The sequence below is a fragment of the Pelophylax lessonae genome (assembly GCF_965119305.1).
Source record: "Pelophylax lessonae genome assembly, chromosome: 2".
Classification (NCBI taxonomy): Eukaryota; Metazoa; Chordata; class Amphibia; order Anura; family Ranidae; genus Pelophylax; species Pelophylax lessonae.
Window position 1 is genome coordinate 264,719,377 of NC_138769.1, and position 27,045 is coordinate 264,746,421.

At 45.4% G+C, this 27,045-nt stretch overlaps 1 protein-coding gene across 2 annotated transcripts in view; it reads left to right on the plus strand.

Moving 5' to 3' along the window:
• The window catches only part of KLHDC8A (kelch domain containing 8A), a 120,318-nt gene that overhangs the window by 79,230 nt on the left and 14,043 nt on the right, over positions 1 to 27,045 (plus strand). For both annotated transcript variants that reach the window (XM_082245668.1, XM_082245669.1), the window contains exon 5: positions 24,248 to 24,349. In XM_082245668.1, coding sequence (XP_082101794.1) covers positions 24,248 to 24,349 — 102 coding nt within the window. The remainder of the gene's footprint in view (positions 1 to 24,247; positions 24,350 to 27,045) is intronic.

Genomic DNA, 27,045 nt, shown 5'->3' on the forward strand with positions numbered 1-27,045 from the left:
CTACATTGTAAAGGGGTTCTATTGGGGGGTGTCTGCATTATAAAGGGTTTTATTGGGGGGGTGTCTGCATTATAGAGGGGATTTATTGGGGGGGGGGGTCTGCATTATAGAGGGGTTTTATTGGGGGGGGGTGTCTGCATTATAGAGGGGTTTTATTGGGGGGGGGGTGTCTGCATTATAGAGGGGTTTTATTGCTGGGGTCTGCATTGTAGAGGGGTTTTATTGGGGGGGGGTTGTCTACATTGTAAAGGGGTTCTATTGGGGGGTGTCTGCATTATAGAGGGGTTTTATTGGGGGGGGGGGTTGTCTACATTGTAAAGGGGTTCTATTGGGGGGGGGGTGTCTGCATTATAAAGGGGTTCTATTGGGGGGGTGTCTGCATTGTAGAGGGGTTCTATTGGGGGGGTCTGCATTGTAAAGGGGTTCTATAGGGGGGTTTGCATTGTAGAGGGGTTCTATTGGGGGGGTTGCATTGTAAAGGGGTTCAATTGGGGGGGGGGTCTGCATTGTAAAGGGGTTCTATAGGGGGGTTTGCATTGTAGAGGGGTTCAATTGGGGGGGTTTGTATTTTAAAGGGGTTCTATTGGTGGGGGCTTTGTATTGTAAAGGGGTTCTATTGGGGGGCTGTATAATGTAAAGAGTTCTGTTGAGGGGGAGCGAGGGCTATGTCATGTAAAGAGTTCTATTGGGGGGGGGTGGAAACTGTGTAATATAGGATCCGCCCCGGGTGCCAAATGCTCTAGGTACGCCCCTGGCCCACCCCATTATTTTGTTCAGGTTTTCTTGTAAGTTTTCCAGGTCCTGTGAAGAAGATATCCCTGCATAGCTTAGTATCATCCGCAAATACTGAGATTGTGCTGGTCATCCCATCCTAAAGATCTAAACAATAAATGTGCTACAGAATATGATTAGATGATTATGTACCTACGTCCTAAAGTTCATTGATACGGCGAAGGACTTATAACATAGTGTTAATTAACCGGTTGCCGACCGCCGCAAGTACATATACTGCGGCAGTCAGCCCGGGCCAGGCAAAGTGACGTACCGGTATGTCACTAGCCTGGGAGCCAATAGCGGGCGAACGCGCGCCGCCGGAGGCGCGCTCCCACCTCGGCTCGTTCACGGACACCTCTGTGCGTGTGACCAGCGGACCCAATGTCCGCCGGTCACTCGCGATCGTTCGCTGTGAAGGGAGAAAGGCAGGCGGCTAATGTAAACAAAGCCGCCTGTCATTCTTCCCTGTGTAAAAGCACTGATCTAACGGTCCTGCTATGTAGGACCGTTGATCTGTGCTGTTACACACACAGCCACATCCCTGCACAGTAAGAAGCACGCCCCTAGGGATACACATAGTCACTGCATCTCTAATAAAGTTAACCCCTTCCCTGCCAGTGTCATTTTTACAGTAACAGTGCATATGTATAGCACTGATTACTGTAGTAATGTCACTGGTACCCCCAAAAGTGTCAAAAATGTCAGTCATGGGATCTGTGCGCGGCAATGTCGCAGTCCCGCAAAAAAAATCGCAGATCGCCGCCATTACTTGTTAAAAAAAAAATGACAAAAATCTTTCCCTTAGTTAGTAAACGCAATAACTTTTGCGCAAACCAATCAAAATACGCTTATTGTGATTTTTTTAACAAACATAGGTAGCAATAAACAAATTGGCCAAAAATTTTAAAAAAATTTTGATTTTTCCTTTTTTTTGGGGGGGGGGGGGGGAATTTCATATAAACAAATTTGAAAAATATTGTTATTTTTGCAAAATTTTCGCTCTTTTTTTGATTATAGCGCATGATCAAAAAATCGCACAGGTGATCAAATACCACCAAAAGAAAGCTCTATTTGTGGGGAAAAAAAGACGTTAAATTAGTTTAGGTACAGCATCGCACGACCGCGCAATTGTCCGTTAAAGTCACGCTGTGCCGAATCGCAAAATACCCCCTGGTCAGAAAGGGGGTAAAATCTTCCGGGGCTTAAGTGGTTAATATAAAAAAATGTATTGATTTATACGCATATGTTAAAAGCACACAAAACCACCCGTGGGAAAATGGGGGGAATGCATATAACAATGCGAAGGCACATTTGTCCACTGGGAGCATAAAAGCCTAAACAGACCGAATGAACCACTGCACTAGAACAAATAAATAACTCCTGATAATGGTTAAATAGTGGTATCATTCCAATTGAGGAACCACTACTAAACCTCCAATTAACTCGACATGTTTTGCGGGGATCCGCTTCTTCTGAAGTTTCAGGAGGATTTGATCTAAACAGAAAAAGCAGAGAAAATTGGTAGAAACTGCATATGTGATAAGTATCAAGCCATAGCCATAGACATAGGAAAGAATATATATATATTCTTTTAGCAATTTTATATGACCCAGAATCCTTCAAATTGGATCCCCAAATCAGACCAAGGATGGATCTAGTATATTGGACATATGGGCAGGGATCCGACAAGCCAGGGGCAACAACGTATCTCATGGGCAAGTATGGGACCCAGATCGTTTATGAATAAATTAAACATGATTGCTCCCAGGATAGATCCTTGGGGGACCCCACTTTTCACACCCGACCAATCTGAGTACTCTCCATTTATCACCACCCTCTGGATTTGCCCCTGAAGCCAGTTTTCGATCCAGGCACTCCCTTTATGGTCCATACCTAGGTACCTTAGTTTGTACAGTAAGCGTTTGTGGGGAACTGCATCAATGTCTTTGCAAAGTCCAGATACACTACATCTACAGGCCATCCTTTATCTAGATGGCAGCTCACTTCTTCATAGAAGGTTAATAGATTGGTCTGGCAAGATCGATTCTTCATGAATCCATACTAATGATACTGTTTTTATTACTAAGATCTTGTATATAGTCCCTTATCATCCCCTCTAATAGCTTGCAGACTATTGATGTTAGGCTAACCAGCCTGTAGTTCCCAGGGATATATCTCACCCCTTTTTAAAATATTGGTACCACGTTGGCTTTTCTCCAATCAGCTGTACCCGTCAGTAGACTGTCCTTAAAAATTAGGAACAATGTTCTGGCTATCACCTGGCTGAGTTCCTTAAAGACCCTTGGGTGTAAGCCATCTGGGCCTGGTGACTTATTTATGTTAAGTTTTTCGAGTCTAGTTCTGAGTCTGTCTTCTGTTAACCATGAGGGTGCTTCCAGTGACGTGTTATTAACTTTAATATTACACTGTAGGTTACTGTATCCCCCAAATTATTTTGTGAAGACAAGGAGGAGAAGAATTTAATTAGAACCTCTGCCTTCTATCTGTCCTTTATAGCCAGATTCCCTTCATCATCCTTTATTGGGTCAATATGTTCCGGACTCACTTTCTTACTATTTATATACCTAAAGAATTTCTTGGGGTTTTTCCTTACTCTTTTCCACTATGTGTCTTTCGTGTCCTATCTTAGCCGCCTTGATTGCGCTCTTACATTTCGTATTGCATTCTTTGTAGGGCTGGAATGCTGCCAATGACCCCTCTGCTTTGTATTTCTTGAAGGCCTTTTCTTTTGTTTTTAAATGCATTTTTATGTTGGAGTTTAGCCACCCAGGGTTTATTTTAGCTCTTTCAAACTTATTCCCTATCAGAATGCACTGGCCAATACCTTTATTAAGTATGTTCTTAAAACATTCCCATTTTTCCTCAGTGTTGTTTGTTCCCAAGATTCTGTCCATTTAATATCATCTAGCATAGAGCGCAGTTTAGGGAAATTGGCTCTTTTGAAGTTCAGTGTCTGTGTATTACCCTTATGTTTCCCATTTCTGTGATTTATACTTGTAGCCAAGCTGGGACTACTGTATATGTATATATGGTATGAATCTATATAACTGAGTTACCATTTAATGCAACTGGAGTGCTCCTTTAAGAGTTTGTGAGAAGGATCGCCTTTCCCCGGAAATGGACAAATTGGATTGTGGGAGGTGTAGTCTGGTGAGGAAGGTGAATTGTTACATGGATGGCAGGAGGGTCTATACTCCCAGGGAGCTATGGGAGAGTAAAAGATCATGGGAGAGGGGATATACTGCTGGGCAGGGCCGAGCACACGCTCTCCTGCTTCTGAGACTCGTGGAGGATGGATTGAGCTGAGAGGTGCCGGAGGAGACAGTCAGTAATGGAGGCCTGAGAGTGCGGCACAGGGAGGTGATGGATCTAGTTGAGCTGAGTGCAGAGTGGGTAACGCTGAACTGACTAACTGGAAGAGTGAGAGCCGAACATTCCCAGTGATGCAGCATAGTGAGGAGATAGCCCCCCCGGGGGTCCGGATAGTTACACGTGGACCCTGCTGTTGTGCAAGAGTGCCTGGTGACACCTGAAATCGCAAGTATATAACCTACATCCATCATACACTGTCAGCAGATAGGATCTCATAGACACCACTACACTTGGATTACAAATATCACACTGAAGAGCTCCAACTGCCGGTGAAGATTCTGCAAGGCCTTGGTAGAGCAGGAACTTCATTACTTACAATTCTTAAAGGGGGCCTACTGACATAATAATAGAAGCTCATTAAATAAACACGGGATATCAGCCAATCTGGAGTTGTGGGCGGAGTCACCACCCACAGAGTGCCAATCCAAAAGGGGGAAGGGAGCCGAGACACTACTTCAGTTTTCAGGTGTAGCTGAGATGGAGACACGTGTGTGGAGGAGCAAGATGGCGGGTGCCGGAGTGAGCCAGGGCGCAGGGGCTATCCCCTGTGTTGGCGGAGTAACTGAGAAATCAGTAGAATCACCGAAATCGATCCTGTGGGACACCGGAGTGTGGATAGTGCCCAAGGGAGGACTGGTGCTATGCAGCGGGAAAGACAAGGGGCATTCGGCCTGGTATGTTCCCGATGTCTGAATGTATCGTTGCGGCTGCAGGCCTGAAGTCCATGTGGGCACTGCAGTGATCTACTTGTGCAGGTAGTGCCGAGTAACAGTCAGCCCAGGAAGTTGTGTGTGATATGGGAGATGGGCTTTACTCAGGAAGTGCTGGCGCCCATGAAGATCCCTGTAGGCAGATAAAGGGGGGTGCTGCGAGCGTTGCCGGACATGGGGCCGGTAGTGCAGACCTACGCTGCCCTACGCCAGACCAGGGAGACTCACATCTCGGAGGTGAAGTGCACCCCGGGGGTTCGGGTCAAGTCATGGCCAGGAGGAGGGCCAGCTGCACCTGCACAGGCAGGACTGATTTCTATTAAGGCAAAGGGGAGTCAATGGGCTCCTGAGAGGAAGACCCCTAGTGTGTCGAGTGAAGGGGAGACCGGAGCCATTGACGTAGGGTCCCCAGCTTTCAGCATCGTTTCTGATCCTTGGAGGAAGGTATAGATGTTTGGAGGTCTGAGGAAGAGACAGAGTGGGACTGGGGAATGGATGAGAGGAGTAGTTCAGCCAGTCCTAGCTTGCCTGATGAGGAGACAAGGGATTCGGTGGTATGCATGCAGTGTTCCAAGAATCTGGGATTCTGTGAGGCCTATGCTACAAGGGTCCTAGATTTGTGCCCACCTCGTAGCTACACCTGGGCTCGGGATCAAAACGAGGCCTACGCTAAACTCATTAGGAGAGAAGAGACCCTATATTCCCCACCTGGGAGAGGAAACAGACAGACCCTCCCCAGGTTCTCAAGATGTCAATGCCTTATTCAGAGGAAGGTGGCCTTGGAGTATGGGTATGACTATCCCTATGCTCCCCGAGAGATTATGCTGGAAATTGAGGCCAGAAGAGAAGAGTGGTGCAACAATGCAATATGGAACAAAGAAAGGCCTGAGTTATGGGACACCTTCTGTTCAGTGAAGGCAAATTGGAACTTGGGACGGCCATCTATCTGGATCGAGTGGAGGTCTGCCGCCCAAACGGATCTGGCCAGTCCTGCTCTGTCCATGTTTGAGGGGAAGTCCGTTCGGATCCCTCACCCTGACTACTACTACTAAGGATGTGGGATCCCACCCTTACAGGAGTACAATTACAGTGTTAAGGTTGGCTAGCCTGAGTATCCTTTAAATAAGAAGAGAGGGCTGGAGAGCCCGAAGTTCAAGTACCAGTTCAAGTACAAGTTCAAGTTCAAGTACAAGCTCAAGTTGTTGTTGCTAGGGCCAAAGCCCTATATCCAATACCCCTTTCCCTTCTATGCTTGCAATAGGGATCGGGAAATCAGCAAAACAGCTACCACTGGGTAGTATCATCAAGGAGGGCTGACACTCTAACAAGAGACTCTTTTTCAAAACACTTCAGTAGTTGCTCAGTTCTATGCTTCAGTGTATATCAGAAGTTGTTCTTATGCAACTTTCTTTGAAGATCCTTCAGGCCAACAGACCAGGGTCATTCATTAGCTCAAAGTTAAAGGGGACATTCTAAAAGGAAACTTGAGCCATCGGGCCAATGGAGAAGAGTAACAGAGAAGAAGATTTTTTCACAAAGATACTTTGTTCAAAGGACACTTTGCAAAGACTCTGTTGGGCCAGCGGGCCAGTTGGAGGAACTTTGTGCAAGTTGCTACCTCAGGAAGAGTGGGTAGTGGCTTGATGTCTCTTCAGAGAAGGGGATGCCAGAGTGAAGGGTCCCCTGAAAAGATCTGCAATACTCACAGGTTGGACAAGCTTGCTCAGGCTCCAGCAAAATTGCTTATCAAAGAAGAATACATGTTGCGTTGGTGTTACAAGAGGGAAGGACACTGTGAACACCAGTAGGATGGACTCTGCATGTTTTCTTTCTGAACCTGTGGGTCTGACTGTGATAGGAGGAGGGTCAGTGCCCAATGCTGAGAAGGGACTGCGCCTATCATTTAGTCACCAAAACTGGTTCACAGAGATTAGCTAGATAGTTAGCTTGGCAAGGTTTAATTGTTGCCTTTTCCAGGAGTAACAGTGAGATGCCGAGTAAGTATGCCAGGAGGCAGAGGATCTCTACGTGAATGTGTAGTTAAAGTTGATGTGGTGAGAAAGTGGCCTCTGAGGATAGGACAGTCTCACTGGTGTAGATAGCCATGCACTCATATATGCCTAACTTAAATTTCCTTTGCAGTCTTGCTTTGGATTTCTGGGTCTAGCTAGGCCCTCCATCATCTCATGCAATGTATATATTGTATTTAGTTTGCTAGACAGGATAATGTCTATTGCCTGCTTAAGCAGATTTTTGTTTGGCAGGGGGTGTTTATAGCCTTGTTAATATTTGTACAGCAGATATATATATATTTTTCACATCATTTATTATATCTACTGGTCACGTATGGGATATGCACCATGGCCTTGTACATTTGTAAATTCCCTTTTCCCCCTTTCTAGGTTTGTGGGATACTCCGTGAAAATTTTTGGAAAAAATAATTTTTGTAGGGGCGGCTGCCCTGAGCCAGTGAGGACATGGCTCATTTGGCGGGGGGTAAGTATACCACCCTCCTAGGTAGGTGCTAGAGAGTGAGTATAGTTTTGGCTCTGTCTGCCTATCAGAGGAGCAGCAGGCAAATTCTATATTGCTTTCTGCTTAACAGAGAGCAGGATATGTGTGTTAGATTTGCTCATGGTGCTCAGTGTGTGATTCATCTGGTCTAGGGGGTGTTTCACACTGGTCCAATAGAGAGGCATATTGGACAGTGGAGGATACCTGGCCAATGGGTACACAGGCTTTGATACAGCCCCAGTGATTGGCACAGACTGCTTGTTTCGGTGCATTGTGGGGTGTGGTATAAAAGCCAGGAGCACATGTGCTGTGGGGTCTTTGGCTGGTGATCAGAGTCCAGAAGGGAGGGTGGCAGCTGTCTCCTCCTCTGTAGCAGTGGCATGCAGTCACAGGCATTTGGCCTGGGGACCAGGAAGGAAGGTGCTGAACCCAGAGGTCCCCTAGAGCTGACTGGAGGGGTGAGACACTGGAGACCCTCAAAAAACAGTATCATGAGTACAGGGGATCGTGTCTAGGGGCCTGACCTGAGAGGGGCCACCCCAGTGTAGAATAGTCAGAGGATGGGTGTCAGCAGGTGGAGTGAAAGGGGGTACTAGGAGTGTATCCCAAAGATAATTCACCCTAACAAGTAATCCTAAATTCATTTAAATGGCAAGGAAAATCAGCAGCCTGGCTGCATCTTCAGATAGGAGTCCTCATCTATTGTGACTAGTTCAAGTTGGAGTATCCCACTCTTCCCTTCTCCCATCCCTAATTTAAATAAAACCACAAAAACAACGACATCCCCTAGACTGTTCATTGACTGAGTCAGAGAGTAAAAAGTTAAATTGTGCATGCTGTAGTTGCTAACGGTAACCCAGGGGGGATCCGAAAGTGTAATATCCAGCAGTCCTCAAGGGGCAGTGCTACACAAAATGAACGTAGAATTAAAGGCAAAAGTTTTTTTTCGTTTTTGAAAGAGCGGAGATGGATTAGAACACTTGTAAAGTTTTTATTACTACCTCTGCCCCCATTAGGGAGATTTACCCTCTCTTTGTCCTGTTTACTGTTACCATCAAAACTGAAAGTAAAAGTCACAAATTCTGAGTTTGCTCCAGAACAGTAATAGAGAGGAAATCTTTTAATAGAGGGAGTGCTAGTTCTGGTGGCCTGGTGGGCCCCAGTGGATTCCCTTAATTTGCAGGGATTTCCTCTCAGTTCCTGTTTTGGCTATGGGACAGGAATTAATGGTAAATCTCCCCAATATGACACAGATGGAAAATAAAAGCGTAAAGTGATTATAACCTTCTCTTACCCAATCAACAATGAATAGTTCTTTTTTAACAAGAATGCAACCATTGTACTTTTAAAAGAGAGATTTTGAACACCGCGTATTGATAAAGAATAGTGAATAATGAAGGCAAAAATGTCACCTACATAAAATGCACCATAATGTGTACTTGAGTTTTTTCCTCAGCTAGTTAGGTTAGTTGGCTCATTCTTTTTCTACTGTCACTTCTAATTTCTTTTTTTTCTTCCAATGTTTCCTGTTTTACTTTAATCCACTGTGATGGAGTCCATCTCCACTCCATAGTTTGCTACCTCACAACTGTCACAATGTTGGTCATTCCCTACATGTTCTTCCCTGTATTATTCAACAAATTGAGGATCTTTTCTTAGCCTTGTTCCATAATAGATATATTGTGCCATATTTAACACATGTAATTTACAGTGCACCCGGAAAGTATTCACAGTGCTTCACTTTTTCCATATTTTGTTATGTTATAGCCTTATTCATAAATAGATGAAACTCATTATGTTCTATAAAATTCTACAAACAATACCCCATAATGACAACGTAAAAGAAGTTTCTTTGAAATCTTTGCAAATCTATTAAAAATAAAAAATAAAAAAATACCATGTACATAAGTATTTACAGCCTTCGCTCAATACTTTGTTGTAGCATCTTTGGCACCAATTACAGCCTCAAGTCTATTTGAGTATGATGCTACAAGCTTGGCACACCTATTTTTGGGCAGTTTCTCCCATTCTTCTTTGCAGGACCTCTCAAGCGACATGAAGTTGGATGGGAGCGTCGGTGCACCGCCATTTTAAGATCTCTCAAGAGATGTTCAATCGGGTTCAAGTCTAGGCTCTGGCTGGGCCACTCAAGGACATTCACAGAGTTGTCCCATAGAAACTCCTTTGTTATCTTGGCTGTATTCTTAGGGTCGTTGTCCTGTTAGAAGATGAACCTTCACCCCAGTCTGAGCGCTCTGGAGCAGGTTTTCATCAAGCATATCTCTGTGCATTGCTGCATTCATTTTTCCCTCAATTCTCACTAGTCTCCCAGTTGCTGCCGCTGAAAAACATCCCCACAGCATGATGCTGCAACCACCATGCTTCACTGTAGGGATGAAATTGGCCAGGTGATGAGCAGTGCCTGGTTTCCTTCAGACATGACGCTTGCCATTCAGGCCAAACAGTTCAATCTTTGTTTCATCAGACCAGAGAATTTTGTTTCTCATGGACTGAGAGTCCTTCAGGTGCCTTTTGGCAAACTCCAGGTGGGTTGTCATGTGCCTTTTACTGAGAAGTGGCTTACGCCTGGCCACTCTACTATACAGGCCTGGTTGGTGGAGTGCTGCAGAGATGGTTGTTCTTCTGGAAGGTTCTACTCTCTCCACAAAGAAACGCTGGAGCTCTGTCAGAGTGACCATCGGGTTCACCTGCCTGGCTAAGACCCTTTTTCCCCGATCACTCAGTTTGGCCGGACGGCCCGCTCTTGGAAGATACCTGGTGGTTCCAAACTTCTTCCATTTTCAAATGATGGAGGCCACTGTGCTCATTGCTGCAGAATATTTTCTGTACCCTCCCCTAGATCTGTGCCTAGATACAATCCTGTCTCGGAGATATACAGGCAATTCCTTGGAGTTCATGGCTTGGTTTGTACTCTAACATGCACTGTTAACTGTGGGACCTTATATAGGCAGGTGTGTGCCTTTCCAAAATCATGTCACTGAATTTGCCACAAGTGGACTACAATCAAGTTGTAGAAAAAAAAAGGATGATCAGTGGAAACAGGATGCACCTGAGCTCCGTTTTGAGTGTCATGGCAAAGGCTGTGAATACTTATGTATATGGGATTTTTTTATTTTTAATAAATTTGCAAAGATTTCAATCAAACTCCTTTCACATTGTCGTTAGGGGCTATTGTTTGTAGAATTTTGAGGAAAATAATGAATTTAATAAATTTTGGAATAAGGCTGTAACGTAACAAAATGTGGAAAAAGCGAAGCGCCGCGAATACTTTCCGGATGCACTGTAGGTTTTCACATGAACGAGAGGACAGTCTAACCTGCATTTGCTTATAGCTTTTATATAAAGTTACAGTATATAGATATTGTGTAGAGATTTTTACATTTCTGAAGATTATTATTATTATATTTTACTTGTGATATATATAAATATATACAGTGTGTGTGTGTATGTGTGTGTATATGTATGTGTATATATATATATATATATATATATATATATATATATATATATACAGTCAGGTCCATAAATATTGGGACATCAACACAATTCTAAACTTTTTGGGCTCTATACACCACCACAATGGATTTGAAATGAAACAAACAAGACGTGTGTAACGCTGAGCGCTCCGGTCCCTGCTTCTGGACCGGAGCGCTCGCAGCCTTCGTTCCAGATCCACTCACCTGTGCCCGCTCCGGCTCCCTCCTCCGCTCCCCGCTCACATGGTTCCCGGAGCGCGCGCCCCTGCACCATAGGGCGCGCGCGCAGGTCGTTTGAAATTTAAGGGGCCTGTTCACCAGTAATTGGTGCCTGGTCCAAACCTCCCTTCCTGTTTCCTGTGACCTGTTTCCTGTTTCCTGTGACCTGTTTCCTGTTTCCTGTGACCCGTTTCCTGTGACCCGTTTCCTGTGACCTGTTTCCTGTGACCTGTTTCCTGTGACCTGTTTCCTGTTTCCTGTTTCCTATATAAGTGACCTGCCCCTTCCAGCCATTGCCGGATCTTTGTTGCCTTGTTGCCTTAGTGAAAGCGTTATTTGTGTAATCCTTTGCCTGTTGCCGAACCCTTTGCTAACGACTATCGCCTCTGAACCTGTGCTGCCTGCCCTGACCTTTGCTACGTCTGACTAAGCCTCTGCCTGTCCCTTTTGTACTACGCCTATATCAGCAGTCAGTGAGGTTGAGCCGCTACCAGAGGACACGACCTGGTAGTTACCGCCGCAGCAAGCCCATCCCGCCTTGCGGCGCGCTCTGGTGAAAACCAGTAACTACTGTGACAGGAAGTCAGCTAAATCTGGGAATGTAGTCACAGGAAGGAGATACATTTCCACCTGATTGAGAAGTCCATTAATTAATTTAGGGTGTTGGCTACAGAGCTAGCCAGCAGGAAGTTGAAAGGCCTTCACCTGTTCAGAATGAGGAGATCAAGGACTCTATAATTTGTCCAGAGAAAATCTATTGAGTGCTGCCTCCTGTCGCTGTGTGAGCTGGGAAGAGGAGGACAGACATACGTGTACCTCCCGACGCCGTGTGGGCATGGGAGAAGGACTGCTGCCTCCTGTCGCCGTGTGGGCTGGGAGAGGGGGACAGTCGGATGTGTGCCTCCCGACAAGCTGGTGAGCATGGGAGAAGACCCCCTACAGCGATGTGAAGCTAAGGAGGGTAACCACGAGTGAAGACGTCTCAAAGGTGAGAAGACAAAGTGTTCCATGTGAAGAGTGTGAAGAGTAAAGGATCCTGTTATAAATGAACATGTGCTGTGTGAAAGAAAACAAAGGGACATGTTCAATGGACAATGTTTGTGCTGTGTGAAAAGCAAACAAATGGACATTTGAGTGTCTGCTGTAGGATCAGCAGTGTCGGCCCAACAGTAGGTTGGGAAGACTTCTTAGGTAGGTTCCAGCGTGAGAAGGTAGCCGCCCACAGAGGCAAGGATTTATTTTGTCTTTTATTTTATTTTGGCTGTTTTTACGCTTGCAATTATGTGAAGTAAATTGCATGAATAAATCAGTCTTGTTTTCAACCTCTGCTCGGCTATCTCTCTGTGAAAACGCACCCCCAAAGGGGTCACCCATACGCCTACCACCGAGCTAATCCCTCACATATGGTGGAGGTATGCAGTGGGCAGAAGCAGCAAGATCCCTGCAAGGAAGTGCAAATGTTTGATGAACTTTGTCTGGTGCATGAGATTGCACAATCTATGTGTGCAGGAGAGAAGATCCTGACAGAAGAAAAAAAAAAAAAAAAAAAAGTGTTTTAAAGAGACAGGGGTCTCAAAATTTTTTTGATGAACTTTGTTGTGTCTGGTGCAAGTGACTGCACAAACTGTGTGCGCAGGAAAAGAGATCCGGCAAGAGAGAGAAAAACTACATGTGTTGAAGAGACAGTGGTCTGAAAATTGTTTGCTGGACTGTGAAAAATTTGTTTGTGGAGTTATTGAAGATGGGGCGGTCCAAACGCCTGAAAAATGCAAAGATAGATGAAATGAGAGACCGGATTCTTTGGATGGAGGGGATGTTGCCGTCTGAACCAGCCCCATCCATGCCTAAAGAGAGTCTACTAAAGAGGAAGGTTGTTGTCCCTAGCAACACTGATGAAACTGCTATGGAGACGCAGTGTGCTCAGATGAAAAGTAAACTCAAAATGGAGGAGATGTTGAAACATCTGATTATATCAAATGCAGCTCAACAGCAAGCAAATGCAGCTCAACAGCAGGCAAATGCGGATTTTCAGCGGAGCTTTGCAGCTCAGCAAAAGGCTCACCAAGAGAGCATGGCAGGCTGGAAACAGAGACGCCAGCAGCCAATGGAGGCCATCGGTTTGGAAGAAACCGAGTATGTGTGCAGGGCTGAATTGGATGCCTTGCAACGGAAAATGGAAGAAAAGGAACAAGCCTTGGAATTGCTTAAAATGGAGCATAGAAACTTGCAGGAAATGAATGAACTACTCAAGTCTCATGTGTTACAGTGGGAAGAATCCACTGCTCTTCTTTTGGTCGAGTTGCAAAAACGCAGAGAGACTATAATGGAGAAAGATACCATCCTCATGGAAAAGGAAAGTGAAATTCAGACTTTGCAGAAGCAAAGTATGGCTGATATGTTGGAGTTGCGTAATCAGCTGGAAAAAAGTCTTCAGTGTTTGGAAGTTACAAAAATAGACCTGCAGGAGTCGCAGGAACAGAATGTTGCTCTGAAAGCGACATTGTCTCTCAGCGACAAAGAGAAAAGTGAAAGAGAGGCTAAATTACTGAGTACTGTGTATGAGCTCACTACTTTAAGCAATGTGGTAAATGAATGGCGTGCGGACTGTGAAAGTTGGAAAGGGGAAGCCCAACGTGTCCAGCAGCAGTTAAAGGAGAAAGAAGCCTGTGTGGCAGAATTACATTCTTATTCCCAGATGCTAGCCAATGAGGTGAAGGCTCTTATGCAGGGAAAAGGAGATTGTGAACATAAGAGGGAAAAAGTAGAGGCACAGCTTCTGGAATCGCAAGTCAAGGTGTCAGAAGGTGACCGATTGTGTGCTAAGCTGTCAGAGAAGGCAAACCGACTGCAGGTTGAGTTGGACAATGTCACAAATCGGCTTTCTCAAGCAGACAGCAAATCTAGAGAAATTGCGGAAGATTTTTCTATCTTGGAATCGCAGCTGCAAGACACGCAGGAACTCTTACAGGAAGAGAGGTGTCAAAGGCTGAGTTTTAGCACAAAGCTCAAACAAATGGAAGATGAGAAAAATGGCTTCCTGGAACAATTAAAAGAGGAGGCGGAAGCAAAGAAAAACCTATCAGAGCAAGTCGCAACATTGCAAGCTCAGATAGCGGATATGAAAAAACGCATGGAAGAAAGCGTTGGTTCATTACAGTGTGTTGAAGATGTGAAAAAGAAGTTTGATCAGATGCTTGGTGAAGAGAAGACTGTGTCTGCAAAATATGCAGAAGAACGCGACCGCGCAGAAGCGGAGGCGCGTGATAACGAGAGCAAAGCCCTGTTCTTGGCTCGCTCTTTGGAGGAAGCTCTAGAGTGTAAGGCTGAACTAGAAAGTGTTAAACAGCCGCGTACAGAAATGGAAGAATTGGTCAGCTCCAAGGATGATGTTGTGAAAAGCGTTCAGGAGCTAGAAAAGTCTAAGCGAGCCTTAGAACAGCAAGTAGAAGAGATGAAGATTCCGTTGCAGGAACTGGAAGAGGAATTCCAGGCAACAGAGGATCTGTCCCAAAGAGGGGATAGTGTGCCTGATGCAGTTTTTAAAAGGATCAGTGTTTTGGGGTCTGTCCTGAGTGAGCCTCAGAAATGTGACGACATGTGGCTTGAATCACCCCTTTGGAATAAACCGTTCCTTCAAAAACTTCAAGCATTGGAAAATGTATCATTAGAACTTCAGCAAACAAAGGAGCTGAGTAAGAAATGTGGTGATTTCTCAGTTCAGGCTGAAAACCTAGTGGAGAAAACTAAGGCTGTTGGTGAAAACGTGAAGCAAATGAATAAGTGCCTTTCAGGGAGTGTTTCCAAAATGGAACTGGTGAAAGACGGGTGGCAGAAGTTTGATCGTGATCTTGAGATGCATTCCATGTGGAATTCAGATAGAGAAAAAGAACTAGGTGACCTTGAGCGGTCAAATAGTTCAGCAGAAAGTGCATTGAAGAAACCTGTAAAAGAATGTGTTGCAGTTCCATGCTTCTTCACTGATGCAGAGAGGAGGTCTATAATGGATACCACCCAGATCGCTGGGTTCAACTGTGTTGTTGCCTTTGACCCCTATGTTGGTGGAAGGAAAGTTGATGATGTTCTGGTTGGCTTCTTCTGTGAAGAGTTTGGCAAGAAATATAAACTGAATATCAAATCAAATAGTAGGCCTTTACTGCGACTCGCTCAGGAGGGCGAAAAGTTTAAGAAGTTGATGAGTGCAAATGCTTCAGATCTGCCTATGAATATGAAATGTTTGGTGAATGATATTGATATCTCTGGGAAAAGGAACAGAGGTCACTTTGAAGAAATGTGTGACAGCCTGTTGTCTCAATTGGAAAATCCTCTGCACAGCATCTTAGAGCAAGCAAAGCTCAAGAAGGAAGATCATTCCCTTTTACAACAAAAAGTCAATGATTGTGTACAGATGTATGGAGAGGCAACTCAAGTCACAGAGGGATGTCAAGAGTCCCTACTTGGAACAAAGCTTAGTGAAGCAAAGGTTCTCAAAGTTTTGTGGAAAACATTTATGGATTGCAGAGAGAGGCGTCTTAAGAATGTTGAAGACATTAAGACTAGCCCAATTGAGTTGCCTATGGATCACGGTCCTCCATGGTGGATTGGACAGACGGTTATGAGGGACAAGCTGTCTGACATTTATGAGAAAGCTGTCAATGAAGATGACAGAAACGAGAAGGAGCAAAATGATGCCAAAAATGCAGTTGAAGAATGTGTATATGAGATGAGAGACAAACTGTGTGGCATTTATGAGAAATCCGTCAATGAAGATGACAAAACAGTTTCATCCGGAAGCTTGAGGATAATAGGAGGCTTATCAGTGAGTCAGCAGTGCCTGACACATGCGTGCCTGGAAATATGTGTCCCAACCCTAGGGTTGAAACAAGAGGGGGGGGTATGTGACAGGAAGTCAGCTAAATCTGGGAATGTAGTCACAGGAAGGAGATACATTTCCACCTGATTGAGAAGTCCATTAATTAATTTAGGGTGTTGGCTACAGAGCTAGCCAGCAGGAAGTTGAAAGGCCTTCACCTGTTCAGAATGAGGAGATCAAGGACTCTATAATTTGTCCAGAGAAAATCTATTGAGTGCTGCCTCCTGTCGCTGTGTGAGCTGGGAAGAGGAGGACAGACATACGTGTACCTCCCGACGCCGTGTGGGCATGGGAGAAGGACTGCTGCCTCCTGTCGCCGTGTGGGCTGGGAGAGGGGGACAGTCGGATGTGTGCCTCCCGACAAGCTGGTGAGCATGGGAGAAGACCCCCTACAGCGATGTGAAGCTAAGGAGGGTAACCACGAGTGAAGACGTCTCAAAGGTGAGAAGACAAAGTGTTCCATGTGAAGAGTGTGAAGAGTAAAGGATCCTGTTATAAATGAACATGTGCTGTGTGAAAGAAAACAAAGGGACATGTTCAATGGACAATGTTTGTGCTGTGTGAAAAGCAAACAAATGGACATTTGAGTGTCTGCTGTAGGATCAGCAGTGTCGGCCCAACAGTAGGTTGGGAAGACTTCTTAGGTAGGTTCCAGCGTGAGAAGGTAGCCGCCCACAGAGGCAAGGATTTATTTTGTCTTTTATTTTATTTTGGCTGTTTTTACGCTTGCAATTATGTGAAGTAAATTGCATGAATAAATCAGTCTTGTTTTCAACCTCTGCTCGGCTATCTCTCTGTGAAAACGCACCCCCAAAGGGGTCACCCATACGCCTACCACCGAGCTAATCCCTCACACTACTTAGAACCGATCCTCCGGTACGGTCCACGCCAATCCCTCACTGACACAGCGGATCCACTCCCTGCATCGCTCCTGCTACCAGTCCGGACCCTGACAGTAAGATCCGGCCATGGATCCCGCTGATGTGCCTCTGCCTAGTATCGCAGACCTTACTACAGTTGTGGCCCAGCAGTCGCAGCAGATCGCTCAGCAAGGTCAACAGCTGGCACAGTTGACCTCCATGCTGCAGCAGCTTCTTCCAGCACAGCAGCAGCCGCCTCCACCGCCTGCATCTGCTTCACCACCGCAGCCTGTGGCCGCCGCCACTTCTAGAGTCCGTCTGTCCATGCCGGCCAAGTACGACGGTGATCCCAAGTTGTGCCGCGGATTCTTATCCCAATGCTCCCTTCACCTGGAGATGTCGGCTGACCAGTTCCCCTCGGAACGAGCCAAGGTGGCATTTGTCGTTAGCCTGCTTTCGGGGAAGGCCCTGGCCTGGGCTACACCACTTTGGGACCGCAACGATCCTGCCACTGCCAGTGTCCAGAGTTTCTTTGTGGAATTCCGGAGTGTTTTTGAGGAGCCAGCCCGGGCTGCCTCAGCAGAGACTGCGTTATTGAACTTGTCCCAGGGGAGTTCCTCTGTCGGAGACTATGCTATCCGTTTCCGCACCCTGGCTTCGGAACTCTCCTGGAATAACGAGGCGCTCTGTGCTACCTTTAAGAAAGGCTTGTCCAGCGCCATAAAGGACGTCCTGGCCGCACGAGAAGTCCCTACCAACCTGAGTGACCTCATCCATTTGGCCACCAGGATTGACCTGCGTTTTGCTGAGCGACGAGAGGAACTGCTACAGGAAAAGGGAAGTGCTCGTCCCAGACGCTTTCCTCGTCTGGCGCCTATCTTCCAGCCTCCACCGCAACCCTCTTCTGGGCCTCCCGCCGAGGAAGCCATGCAGGTGGATCGGTCTCGCCTGACCACGCAAGAAAGGAACCGCCGTAGAGACGAGAACCTCTGTTTGTACTGTGCCAGTACTGAGCACTTTCTAAAGGACTGTCCTCTCCGTCCACCGCGTCAGGGAAACGCTCGCACCTAGTCAACGTGGGAGAGGCGTTGCTAGGTGTGAATACCTCCTCTCCGCGCATTACGGTACCCGTGCGGATTTCTGTGTCCGCCAAGATCTCCTTTGCTGCCTCTGCCTTTCTGGATTCCGGTTCAGCCGGTAACTTCATCGACGCCTCGCTGGTGAACAAGTTCCACATCCCTGTGGTTCGTTTACTGAAGCCCATCTTCATCTCCACAGTTAATGGAGAGAGACTCGACGGTATGGTGCAGTTCCGTACAGAACCCCTCCAGATGGACATCGGAGTCCTGCATTCTGAGCGATTGGAGTTTTTTGTGTTACCCCATTGCACCTCAGAACTCCTCTTGGGTCTGCCCTGGCTCCAGCGCCATTGTCCCGTTCTGGATTGGACCTCTGGAGAGGTTCGAAGCTGGGGTTCGGCTTGTTTCGGCAGATGTCTCAAGTCGGTACGAGTCAAGTCTGCACCTGTTATTTCTCCTCCTCCCGGTCTGCCTGAACCATATGCGGATTTTCCAGACGTTTTTTGCAAGAAACAGGCGGAGGTGTTGCCTCCACATAGGCCATATGACTGCCCCATTGACTTGCAACCTGGCACTACGCCGCCTAGGGGAAGAATCTATCCTCTCTCCCCTCCAGAGACTCTAGCCATGTCAGAGTATATCCAGGAGAACCTGCAGAGAGGGTTTATCAGGAAATCCTTTTCTCCTGCCGGAGCAGGATTCTTCTTTGTTGCGAAGAAGGACGGTACCCTTAGGCCTTGCATAGACTTTCGGGGTCTCAACAGCATTACTGTAAAGAACCGTTACCCTCTTCCCCTGATTACGGAACTCTTTGACCGGTTACAAGGCGCCAAGTACTTCACCAAGTTGGATCTCAGAGGGGCCTATAACCTTATTCGCATCCGAGAGGGTGACGAGTGGAAGACGGCTTTTAACACCCGAGACGGGCATTTTGAGTACTTAGTCATGCCTTTCGGGCTCTGTAACGCTCCAGCGGTCTTCCAGGAGTTCGTTAACAACATTTTCCGAGACCTGCTCTATACCTGTGTCGTGGTCTATTTGGATGACATCCTCATCTTCTCTACTAACTTGGATCAACACCGTGCTCATGTCCGCTTAGTACTCTCCCGTCTCAGAAAGAACCGTCTCTACGCTAAATTTGAAAAGTGTTTGTTCGACCGTACCAGCCTTCCCTTCCTGGGCTACATCATTTCTGCCAAGGGACTACAAATGGATCCTGCCAAACTGTCTGCCATCCTGGACTGGCCTCGTCCCTCTGGCCTTAAGGCCATCCAGCGATTCCTCGGATTCACAAACTATTATAGACAGTTCATCCCGCATTACTCCACCCTTGTGGCACCAATTGTAGCCCTAACCAAGAAGGGGGCTAACCCGAAATCTTGGCCGCCCCAGGCCGAGAAGGCCTTCAGCGCTCTTAAGTCTGCCTTTGCCACCGCCCCAGTTCTGTCCAGACCGGATCCTACTAAGCCGTTCTACCTGGAAGTAGACGCTTCCTCTGTTGGTGCTGGTGCTTTGCTCATGCAAAAGACTACGAGAGGCAAGTCGGTTACTTGCGGGTTTTTCTCTAAGACTTTCTCTCCCGCTGAAAGAAATTATTCTATTGGGGATAGAGAATTACTCGCCATCAAGCTGGCCTTGGAAGAGTGGCGGCATTTACTGGAAGGATCGGTACATCCCGTGAACATCTACACGGATCATAAAAATTTATCTTACCTCCAGTCTGCTCAGAGACTAAATCCCCGCCAAGCTCGCTGGTCTCTATTTTTTGCCAGATTTAACTTCCGGATCCACTTTCGTCCAGCGAGCAAGAACCTCAGGGCCGATGCCCTCTCTCGTTCGTCTGATGTCACAGGAGAGGAAGTCAAGCCACAGCACATTGTGCCCCCGGAATGTCTGGTCACTGTGGCACCTATAGACTTGCGTAACCTCCCTCCCGGAAAGACCTATGTTTCTCCCCGTCTTCGCCTAAAGGTTCTTAAGTGGGGACATTCTTCTCTTCTCGCAGGACATCCTGGCGTCCGAAAGACTCTACAACTTATCTCCAGGAGATATTGGTGGCCATCCTTGGAGAAGGACATCTCTGAATTTGTACAGTCCTGCTCTGTATGTGCCAGAGACAAAACCCCTCGCCAAAGACCCGCCGGCTTTCTCCAGCCACTTCCCATACCAGAGACCCCTTGGTCCAATATCGCGATGGACTTTGTTACGGACCTACCACCATCTCACGGAAAAACGATAATTTGGGTCGTCGTAGATCGCTTCTCGAAGATGGCGCACTTCATCCCGTTGCCAGCCTTACCATCCGCACCTCAGTTGGCCAAGCATTTCCTCCGACACATCTTCCGGTTACACGGCCTGCCTTCACATATTGTCTCCGATAGAGGAGTCCAGTTTGTGTCCAAGTTCTGGAGGGCTCTCTGTGGACAGCTTAAAATCAAGCTGGATTTCTCTTCTTCATACCACCCCCAAACCAACGGACAAGTAGAGCGGGTCAATCAAATCTTGGGCGACTACCTTCGCCACTTCGTTTCCTCCCGTCAAGACAATTGGGTCGACCTCCTCCCGTGGGCGGAGTTCTCCTATAACCACAAAGACTCTTCTGCCACCAACAAGTCTCCCTTCTTCGTGGTTTACGGTCGTCATCCTCTGCCTCCTCTGCCGTTATCCTCCTCCTCCGGTGTACCTGCAGTGGATGACCTGGTGCAAGACTTTTCTGCCATCTGGCGTGAGACGCGCCTGTCCCTCTTGCAGGCCTCATCCCGCATGAAAATCCAAGCGGACAAGAAACGTCGGTCTCCTCCTGTCCTGGTTCCTGGGGACAGAGTTTGGCTCTCCTCCAAGTACGTCCGCTTCAGGGTTCCTAGTTACAAGCTTGGTCCTCGTTATTTGGGACCCTACAAGGTCTAGAAGAGGATCAATCCTGTGTGTTACCAACTCCATCTCCCTCCCTCCCTTAAAATTCCCAACTGTTTTCATGTCTCCCTCCTCAAGCCTGCGGTCTTTAATCGCTTTTCCCCCAAGAATCTTCCTCCCACGCCTGTATCCGGTACCTCGGATGTCTTCTCCGTTCAGGAGATATTGGCCTCTAAATTGGTCAGGGGGAGAAGATATTTTTTGGTGGACTGGGAGGGCTGCGGTCCTGAAGAGAGATCCTGGGAGCCAGAGGAGAATATCTTGGACCGTAACCTCATCCTCAGGTTTCTGGGTACCAAAAAGAGGGGGAGACCAAAGGGGGGGGTACTGTAACGCTGAGCACTCCGGTCCCTGCTTCTGGACCGGAGCGCTCTCAGCCTTCGTTCCAGATCCACTCACCTGTGCCCGCTCCGGCTCCCTCCTCCGCTCCCCGCTCACATGGTTCCCGGAGCGCGCGCCCCTGCACCATAGGGCGCGCGCGCGCGCAGGTCGTTTGAAATTTAAGGGGCCTGTTCACCAGTAATTGGTGCCTGGTCCAAACCTCCCTTCCTGTTTCCTGTGACCTGTTTCCTGTTTCCTGTGACCTGTTTCCTGTTTCCTGTGACCCGTTTCCTGTGACCCGTTTCCTGTGACCTGTTTCCTGTGACCTGTTTCCTGTGACCTGTTTCCTGTTTCCTATATAAGTGACCTGCCCCTTCCAGCCATTGCCGGATCTTTGTTGCCTTGTTGCCTTAGTGAAAGCGTTATTTGTGTAATCCTTTGCCTGTTGCCGAACCCTTTGCTAACGACTATCGCCTCTGAACCTGTGCTGCCTGCCCTGACCTTTGCTACGTCTGACTACGCCTCTGCCTGTCCCTTTTGTACTACGCCTATATCAGCAGTCGGTGAGGTTGAGCCGCTACCAGAGGACACGACCTGGTAGTTACCGCCGCAGCAAGCCCATCCCGCCTTGCGGCGGGCTCTGGTGAAAACCAGTAACTACTTAGAACCGATCCTCCGGTACGGTCCACGCCAATCCCTCACTGACACAGCGGATCCACTCCCTGCATCGCTCCTGCTACCAGTCCGGACCCTGACAACGTGCTTTAACTGCAGACTTTCAGCTTTAATTTGAGGGTATTTACATCCAAATCAGGTGAACGTTGTAGGAATTACAACAGTTTGTATATGTGCCTCCCACTTTTTAAGGGACAAAAAGTAATGGGACAATTGGCTGCTCAGCTGTTCCATGGCCAGGTGTGTGTTATTCCCTCATTATCCCATTTACAAGGAGCAGATAAAAGGTCCAGAGTTCATTTCAAGTGTGCTATTTGCATTTGGAATCTGTTGCTGTCAACTCTCAATGCGAGATCCAAAGAGCTGTCACCATCAGTGAAGCAAGCCATCATTAGGCTGAAAAAACAAAACAAACCCATCAGAGAGATAGCAAAAACATTAGGTGTGGCCAAATCAACTGTTTAGAACATCCTTCAAAAGAGAGAACGCACCGGTGAGCTCAGCAACACCAAAAGACGCGGAAGACCACGGAAAACAACTGTGGTGGATGACCGAAGAATTATTTCCCTGGTGAAGAAAACACTCTTCACAATAGTTGGCCAGATCAAGAACAATCTCCAGGAGGTAGGTGTATGTGTGTTAAAGTTAACAATCAAGAGAAGACTTCACCAGAGTGAATACAGAGGGTTCAACACAAGATGTAAACCATTGGTGAGCCTCAACAACAGGAAGGCCAGATTAGAACTTGCCAAACAACATCTAAAAAAGCCTTCACAGTTCTGGAACAACATCCTATGGACAGATGAGACCAAGATCAACTTGTACCAGAGTGATGGGAAGAGAAGAGTATGGAGAAGGAAAGGAACTGCTCATGATCCAAAGCATACCACCTCATCAGTGAAGCATGGTGGTGGTAGTGTCATGGCGTGGGCATGTATGGCTGCCAATGGAACTGGTTCTCTTGTATTTATTGATGATGTGACTGCTGACAAAAGCAGCAGGATGAATTCTGAAGTGTTTCGGGCAATACTATCTGCTCATATTCAGCCAAATGCTTCAGAACTCATTGGACGGCGCTTCACAGTGCAGATGGACAATGACCCGAAGCATACTGCGAAAGCAACCAAAGAGTTTTTTAAGGGAAAGAAGTGGAATGTTATGCAATAGCCAAGTCAATCACCTGACCTGAATCCGATTGAGCATGCATTTCACTTGCTGAAGACAAAAGTGAAGGGAAAATGCCCCAAGAACAAGCAGGAACTGAAGACAGTTGCAGTAGAGGCCTGGCAGAGCATCACCAGGGATGAAACCCAGCGTCTGGTGATGTCTATGCGTTCCAGACTTCAGGCTGTAATTGACTGCAAAGGATTTGTAACCAAGTATTAAAAAGTGAAAGTTTGATTTATGATTGTTAACCTGTCCCATTACTTTTGGTCCCTTAAAAAGTGGGAGGCACATATACAAACTGTTGTCATTCCTACACCGTTCACCTGATTTGGATGTAAATACCCTCAAATTAAAGCTGAAAGTCTGCAGTTAAAGCACATCTTTTTTGTTTCATTTCAAATCCATTGTGGTGGTGTATAGAGGCAAAAAGATTAGAATTGTGTAGATGTCCCAATATTTATGGACCTGACTGTATGTATATATATATATATATATATATATATATATATATATATATATATATATATATATATATTTATAATATAGGTATTTTAGATTTTGGATTTTATTTTAGATGATAGCACATAGGTATTGAAGGACAATGTAATTATGAACGTTGTATGTAGATGTTTTAATGGAAATATTAGATGGGATGGTCCTCTTAATTTTGGGTCACCATTTTAAAGCCCTATGTTTTTTTTCAGGTTCATTTCCTGTGCATCTTCACCTGCTATGGTGTAAGAGATTTAGGCCTGCTTACTATAGTGTCTTACTGCTTGGTAACATGTCCTATTTCATGTGTTAATGTGTATTTTTGAGTGCATGGTGGTGCACTTATGGTCTATTCAAAATGAATGGGCCTTGAGTGCACCACCGTGCACACAAAAAGGGATATGTACATTTTTTTTCAGTACATCACATCTGTTCATTCTTGAGCAATGCATATGCATTGGGGGAAACTTTGCACGGTGCGTTGGGATGCAATTAACAATGATTTGCATCTAAATGCACCAGCGATAGGGCATTACGGTCTTCTGCAGGAACATGTAAAACATTCATTTTTACTGCATGTTACCCCAAGCCACACATGAGAAGCCAGCTTTATTATAACTTAAAGACTGCAAAAAGAATTGTACTCATTGGGATTTAGAACTGTAGAACACTGCACAGAGGTAATATTAAAACCTAAATCTCAATTAACTCTAAACAGACCCTCAATATTCCAGCTATGTGTAAATCCTCATTATTATTTTAGGTGGCTGGGTGAAAATAGATCGCTCCTGCTTTCTAAGGAAAAGAAGAGCTGATTTTGTTTCTGGTGCAATACACGGAAGAGCTGTTGTTGCAGGGGGTCTTGGTAAGTAGCTTAGCTTTAAAAATTCTGTAATGATTCAATATAGGTTGATGTAAGGAAAATAAAAGTTTTGTTTCAATTTATACATATTTGGTAAGTTTATTCCTGTAAATTATGTAAATGTTTCAGTGCAAGCTATTGAATTTTGGATACTGGAACCATGTTAAACAAAGAAAATCATCTCAGGATCTGGAAATGTGACGTTCCTTTAGTGAACGGATAAAATTGCAGTATATGCAGAGAATGATATTAATTCAAGGCGCTGTATCTACAAATTGGAGGCACAAAGGCAAGTGTAATTTTACATAAAGGTGAATACTATCAGCTTCTACCCAAAAACATTTGCTTTTTGGCATACTCGCTCAGTAAGACAGTATTGTGATTATGCCCTAAAACATGAGTATTAAGCTCATAATTATATAACAACCATGTATAAATATTCTATCTACAAAGGGGGCATTTACTAACTAGTTCATAAACAAAGTTTAAAATATACAATGTATATTATCCATCATTGTTTTAGTTCATATACAGAAATCATGAAAACATATACAATTCTCATTTTCTTTCCCTAGCACCCATTTTCCTCCACCCACTTTTTTCCCCCAAACAACTGGGGACTATCCCAGCTGGTAATATCTATGTAGGCTAAAGGCCTACTTGCCATTCTCACAAGGTGGGGATAGGTTACAGCAGGTTCACCTTCACCTGCAAACTCCCCAACGTGGTGGGTATAGAAGAGGAAGAGAAACAGAGTATTGTTTCTTCCTATTCCTCTCTGTGGTGGTAGTACACAATGTGACAATATCATATACATAACTGGATTTACCCGGGGGCAGATTAGCATCCCTATCATTCAGCAAGCTCAGCCTAGGCGTAGTCCTTGGATGTTTGGGAAAGGGAGGTGGGGGATAGATATTGCTCGGAGAAAGGACCTTATTTGGTGACCATTTTCTAATGTGCTCATTAAAATGCTAAACCCAGGGAACTCTGTTCAACAGCATTCATCTATATGTGCCCCAAATGCCATGTATCACAATTTTTTATATGTTTTGAAACTCCTTTAGGGCTCCTTAACATCAGCAGTGGGAAATAACCCTAAAAAGTCTAAAAGATTTTCTGATGAAGAAGACTTTATTCTAGAAAATGGGTTAAAATGTGTTTTTTTTTTTTGAGAAATGTATAAAAAAAAAAAAAGAATGATACATGAGAATTTTAAATATTTTTAACAGTTGCCGTTAATGTTCGAAGAAAATGATGGATAAAAGGTGTATAATGATAATATGTGAATAAAATTGTTAGATGTACAGTGCCTTGAAAAAGTATTCATACCCCGTGAAATTTTCCACATTTTGTCATGTTAGAACCAAACTGTAAATGTATTTTATTGGGATAGACCAACACAAAGTGGCACATATATGTTAAGTGGAAAGAAAATGATAAATGGTTTTCAAATATTTGGTAAGATTGAAAAAAGACATCAATCCATCCAGTTCAACCTGTGCAATGTGCTTGTTTTTATGTCAATAGTAAACTGTATATCACTGTATTTTGTGATCATTAAGGAGCCTATCTAGTAGTTTTTTTAACTATCGATGCTCCCTTCTGATACCACTGTTTGTGGAAGAGAATTCCACATCCTTACTGCTCTGACCGTAAAGAATCTTCTATGCAGTTTAAGATCAATCTGCTTCTCTTCCCATTTCAGTTAATGGCCACATGCCTTTTTAAAATCCCTTTAATACTAAGGTCACCAGTACTGTATTTGTACATCGTTATCATATCCCCTCTCAAGCACCTCTTCTCAAGAGAGAATGAGTTCAATGCTTGAAGTCTTTCCTTATAGGTGAGATCCTCTAGTCCCTTTTATTAGCTTTGTTGCCCTTCTCTGGACTCTCTCCAATTCCAGCACATCCTTCTTGAGGACTAGTGCCCAGAACTGGGCGGCATATTTAAGATGCGGCCGGACCACAGTCTTGTAGAGTGGGAAAATTATGATTTTATCTCTGGAGTGAATCAACTTTTTAATGCATGCTAATATTCTGTTGGCTTTGCTTGCAGCCGCTTGGCTTTGCATGCCATTGCTAAAACTGTCATCTACTAGGATCCTAAGGTCCTTTTCCATCCTAGATTCCCCCAGAGGTTCTCCTCTTGCAAGAAACTTGTGTTCGTATTTTTAGCACCCAAATATTTATATTTTATATACTTTATATTTTTCAACGTTAAACCTCATTTTCCATGTAGTTGCCCAACCCATTATTTTACTTAAGTCTTTTTGTAAGGTTTCCACATCCTGCCCAGAAGTTATAAATCTGCTTAACTTTGTATAATCCACAAATATTGAGCTAATTTTTAAACCTCTATATCTTTTATTAATAAATTAAACAGAATTGGTCCCAGGACAGATCCTTGGGGGACCCCACTTACCACAACGGACTGTTCCAAGTACTCACTATTCATCACCACTCTTTGGACCCGCCCCTGTAGCCAGTTTTCAATCCAGGTACTCACCCTATGGTCCATGTTGACAGACCTCAGTTTGTAAAGTAAATGTTTGTGGGGAACTGTATCAAATGCCATTGTAAAATCCATATACACCACACCCACTGGGCTTCCTTTATCTAGATGGCAGCTTCTACTAACAATTAATGTTAATAGATTGGTCTAGCAAGAACGATCCTTCATGAATCCATGCTGAT